Consider the following 5,684-nt stretch of genomic DNA (forward strand, 5'->3'; position numbering starts at 1 on the left):
TTATATATGTATATACATATATGCAAAATCTCTATGGCATCGTGTATGTACTGTAGAGCAAGAATACCTACGCGTGTTGGTACGAATTTAGGTCGACATGCAATTTGCCTGAGTATATTTCCTGGCGCATGTCACCATTCCTATCTAAAGGCAGAATCGAGTTTATATCCCGAAAAATGTGCGTCTGCATCTTCCAAGCCTATGCAAGTTCTGGTATATATCTAATAAGTATATTAGGTGTATCAGTCGGATGTATATTCCATTAAGAAATCGGCAACATCACACACGATCTTCTTCACTAACACCCACAACAGAGTATCAAAGAGGCACAGACGCAGTTACTAGAGCTGCTTATGCGCTTTGCTACACCTGGCACTACTAGCAAGAAGAATTCCTCCGCCGGCGAAGCTCCTGAGGGGCTTTTGAACCAGAACTGGGCGTGGTGAGTGTGATGTCCGAATTTAAGGCGTCACACAGTATGAGTGTTGTCCGCTATTTCTTATAATGTTTTGACCTTATCCTGTGCTGTCAAAGGCCTATATAGTACCAGTTGTAGTGGGTTTGTGCATGGTTCCATTAGTACTACTTCCGTATATATCACAAAGTTTCACTTCTAAATTCTTTATTCCGCATTGATTATCAGGTTATCGAGGAAGGTGAAAAAAGGAAAAGCATATCTACAGCGGGAGAAGTTGCCTCTCACTGTAGTGCTGCTGCTGCTCTTGTTGCTGGGGCTGTCTCTTATGGTGAACGTGGTGATGGTTCGGCAAATGCTTCTGAAAGATTACGAATTCGATAAACTACTCTTGGATACGCTCGTCAAGAATTAAAATTTTAATGACTAATTATCGCCCAACGGTGTATCAGTTTAGTCCTTATTAGTGCTGACACACAGTCAAACAGCCACTTAAGTAGCGATACTTTTGGTGAAACAGTGATACTTTAGCATGTGGGAAATCCTACGTATAGGGGTAGTACAAAGGTGCTTAATTGAAGGGAAGCATTCAGTTGGTACACATATGGCAAGCGGTCCTTTCACTTTTCACGATATCGCTTAGCTCAAACATTAAACACGCGCAACTGATTTCAGAATGTGCTTACGCGAGTGTGTGTACTCGTAGTAGAACACTTTGATGTACATAGGAAACTGTGCATGTGAAATTTACAAAAATATAGAATGCACGGTGACATTTTTTGGTTTGTTTGTTTTTTGCAGACTTGTGCACGCTAAATATGTGCAAGAATATATCATATATTGCATGATTTCATCTCCGGAAATTTATTTGGGTAATAAACCCTACGACCTGAACCTCGGTTTAACCTTAAAACTATGTAATTTGGGTAGTGTGTACTTTTGCTTAGGTGTTTTCAAGTAGACCAGCGCGAGTGTGATGTTGTAAATACCGGGGAAGTTGGAGAAGGTGGAGAGAGTAAAAATGGTTTGAGGTATCATTATAGTACTGCTCATTCGTTTTAAAAACTATATTCATATCTATGAAAAATGCTGTTGCCTGCATTAGATTTTGTGATATTTTTATATAGGTTTGCCAGGCTGTTGTAACGCTATGTCTTTCGCTGTAACGGCATTCGGTAGATCACTGTACACCAATCATATTGCTGCATAGCAATTCTCTCGCGTAACATGTACTAGGTTGACGCCACTGTATCACGATGGCAGGGTTGATGCCGATTGAGGCAATTTGGCACCGGTGTTTACATTAGCGCCTCGGTAAGAGGATGGTATCGTTGTCGAACTTATACCGAATTGAATACCCAACAATACAACTGTAGATTTTTCTATAGTTTCGAATGTATCCTTTTACGTATAGCCGCTGGGTCCTAATATTAGTGAAGCTCTACCTACGTTAACAACAATGCTCTGCACCAGAAACGGGCAGATATTGTTGTGACGTATGTTCTTTGCTGCTGCGTTGTAGGATCCTTGGTCCAGAGTAAGTGGTACAATTGTACACTTATTTCGGTAGCCCTGGACCAGGGCGTCTCGAATGATTCGAGCGAAACACACGCCAATTTGCGAACAATAGTTCAAACTCGCCCAGCAGATTTTATCAAATAAAATACGAAGCAACAACTGTGGGTCCTTTATTGCTCCGGGTAGAGAGTAGCCAAAACGACATTGCGTCACCCACTCAATCATACCAACTAAATATTATGTGAACAGGTGGTTCTCTTACTCCAATTATGCGAGAAACCATACCGAAGAGAGCATTTCTGTGTGCTGTGATCCCTAGAGCATACCAGTAGCAAAGCTGACTAGTTCTAAAGTATACTTTAGAATGTACCACACTATGAACGCTCAACATACCTCCAGAAACTAGCCGGTTATTCACTAGATCACCTTACTAGCTGAATCTTTCAAAAACAGAAAGAGGAGACAATACGCCAGTGTGGAATCACAGACCCGGCTAGCTTACTTTTGTGGAATCACAGACCCGGCTAGCTTACTTTTGTGGAATCACAGACCCGGCTAGCTTTGGAATCACAGACCCGGCTAGCTTTGGAATCACAGACCCGGCTAGCTTTGGAATCACAGACCCGGCTAGCTTTGGAGTCACAGACCCGGCTAGCTTTGGAATCACAGACCCGGCTAGCTTACTTTTGTGGAATCACAGACCCGGCTAGCTTACTTTATTCAATTCGGTTTAAAGGTTTCCCACACAAGTGTGATTCCTTCCTGGTGTATTTTCTTCTACAGCTTACGATAACAATAGAGTGCAACGCAGCTTGTGAATTTATGTTCAGCAATAAATCAGCGGGAATATACCACCAAAGTTGTCCAAATTCTCTGGCAACCATGTCACACTCTATGACAAAGGCATTTTAATGTTGTTTTAATGTTTTATTTAATTTTACAATTGATAATACGATCAAGTGGTGTAATTTTATTGTATCAAAATACCGTACTCTAGCGGAACGGTGAGATTGCGATATGGGCTACTTCCGCCACGGTGTTCAAGAATGTTTGGCGTTTGAATATTCAATACGTGCATTTCATTTTAAACTACTAGAAGCACCTTGTATATGTGCGACACTGCGAGCTGAGTGTCTGGATCGTTGACTCATGTCAAACAGAAACGACAGCTGTTTATACTCAACCTTGTGAGGAGAACGAATGAAAAAGGGAGTTGCAGAAGGGACGTGAAGATGTGAGGAAAACAGATGGGACGAAGTATCGTCTGTTCCTCCCTTTTGTACCTGTGCAGTAGAAAGGGTCGGGCGAGTATAGTGGCTGGAACTATGAGACGAGTATCACTGTCATTCCAGGACACCAGATTTCGTAACATAGAATGTTGTTGTACTTGTAGTCGCTGATACACTTCCTGGTGCGAGGTCCACATTGGAGAAGCTGTCCAGAACTGTCAGGACGATCTCCCGCACATAGGGCTATACTGAGCACTGATGATACTGTGAGTGGTCTCTACAGCAAAAGTACTGACGAAAAATCTTCCATGGAATGTATGTGCAGATAGAGCGTTGATCAGCTGTACCGGGATACCCGCGATCAGAAACTATAGCTCAAGGTCGGTCAAAAAAAAATTTATCAAAAACCTGAACACTGTATCGGTGTCGTAGCGATATCCAGGGAGCCGTCGGAAACAAGACTGGAGAACTCAGTAGTCCCAGAAAATGTTGTATAAATTCAGGGGCTTTTGGCAAATGAGAGGGCAAGAATCCAAATAGCTTGGCATTGAGAGGTCGACATGCGTGGCAAATACATTGTTGGTGCGATTATGCAGTTTATGCAACCCACTACTAGAGTGGCGTGTATTGTGGAGTTAGTCGTGTTGAATACGATATGAACAGCACTGAATTGAGGAGGTGCGTGAACCTAGCAGGAAGTAAGAGGTATTAAAACCTAACAACTGCGGAGACCCATCCCTCATAAATGAGGGCGCGATCATAAAGGGAAGCAGCACGCCCGTCCAGAATATATATATTTTTTTTTATGGCGTTTTGAGTTCACCCCAAATATCTGTATTTGTTGCCAGCGTGTTTGAAGTACTATTTTTTTCTGAGCCTGAGGTAACTTACTCACTTAACATGGCGGCACTGATACTGACAGTTTGACCGGTTTCATATAATATTGTCACATGAGATGTACCAAATAAGCGAGTAAGCTCACCACGAGTTGCAAGAGGTCCACAAAGCAAGCCAAGGGTAGGTGCAATGAGCGGAAATTTTTGTTTTATCATCGACATTAAATTAATCGTGATAGGTGAAATCCTTTGTGTCAATTAAGCTACCTGTGGGCTCTGATTAACTCATGTTTTACATAATAATTACTACGAGTTGCAAAGGTTTGCGTTAACCATGCTAAGGTTTGTGTATCAATTGAGTGCGAGTCTTGTATGTAAAGACTTGCCTCGTAAGCAGCCGCTTTTGGTATGCTTGTTTACTAAGTTATTGCCCTGAACTCCCTTACTTGCAGTACTTATTATAACCCCTGTTTGTTCACCTCATGTTTGAATCCATATCAAGTCAATACGACCAAGCGCACGAAACACAACTAGAAGCCATCCGCATATAGTAACGGCACACAGGCTGATGTATTGCAATCATCACAACACTGCTTACCTCCACATATACGCAAGTCTACTCTACATAGATGATATACCAGATATATCTTGTCATATCAAGGTCTCTAAAATGTGAGCAGTGCTCGAGGCATGATCTAAATAAAAATGAATACCTCTGAGTTTAAAACACCCTGCCTGCTCAAGATGTGTCTCTCGTATTGAACAGAATACCCAACGGGTAATAGTGTTAATAACAGGCGGTTCCAAGTGGGGATTTGTTGCAGGCGAATCCACCCCCCCCCTTTTTTTTTTGGGCTGAGCTCTTTTCACTTCGTACCCCGCATTTTTAGGGTTTAGGGTTTAGAGTTAGGGTTTTCCCACCCCGGAAACAGACTCAGTGGACATACGGGTGCATTTGAATAGTTCAAAATTCACTGTTTAAAGCAGTGCCGTCGTTATAACCTTGAAGAGGGGGAGCCTGTTTTGGCGCGTTACTTATTTTACCTGAATATGGGAACAAAGTTGTCAAGTCTAGTCCCAACTATAAAATAAGAGAAAAGCGGAAAGAGCCCCCCCCCCCTTTTTTTTGGATTTTATTCGCCTGAAACAAACATTCAGTTGGAACCGCCTAAATCTACTCTACCTATGCGATTTCTCGGTTATCTTGAATCATGTCATGTCCAAAAAGGCGGTGTTGGTCTCAAGGTGTGATCCATTATTTTCGAATAATAGTTCTATAGTATGGCCTACTCAAAATGTCTCTTGAATTGTATTCTCGAAATACCTACAGATTTAACCATATTTAAAAGAAGTCTCATCAATATATGATACATAAACAACAAGATTGAACATAAAGACATAATCGAGTCTATTCATTTCACTTCCATATTAAACATGAAGTAGCATATGTATAACGACGCACATGTCGCATTGAACGTCACACATTACCCCCTTAACCGTACTTTTGATTAGGACCACACGAGAGCAGTTTTTTAATATGCGAACAGTACTTTAATATGGTCCACACAAGTTGTACATCCTTAAACGTTTGCAAGGCTATAGCAAGTGAGAGCTTTACGCACCTATACCGCACGAAACACCCGCATGATTTGGATGAAGCAATTATCCATACTCCCAACTCTATTT

General features: G+C 41.7%; 1 protein-coding gene across 1 annotated transcript; it reads left to right on the forward strand.

Moving 5' to 3' along the window:
* Positions 1-643: 643 nt before the first annotated feature.
* On the forward strand, positions 644-830 carry SARC_07828 (hypothetical protein; the record flags this gene model as incomplete). Its single annotated transcript, XM_014298214.1, has 1 exon — positions 644-830. A coding segment is annotated over one exon (187 nt), but the record flags the coding sequence as incomplete, so codon positions are not given.
* Between the last annotated feature and the right edge of the window lie 4,854 nt (positions 831-5,684).

This window comes from Sphaeroforma arctica (assembly GCF_001186125.1).
Source record: "Sphaeroforma arctica JP610 unplaced genomic scaffold supercont1.649, whole genome shotgun sequence".
NCBI classification, from domain to species: domain Eukaryota; class Ichthyosporea; order Ichthyophonida; genus Sphaeroforma; species Sphaeroforma arctica.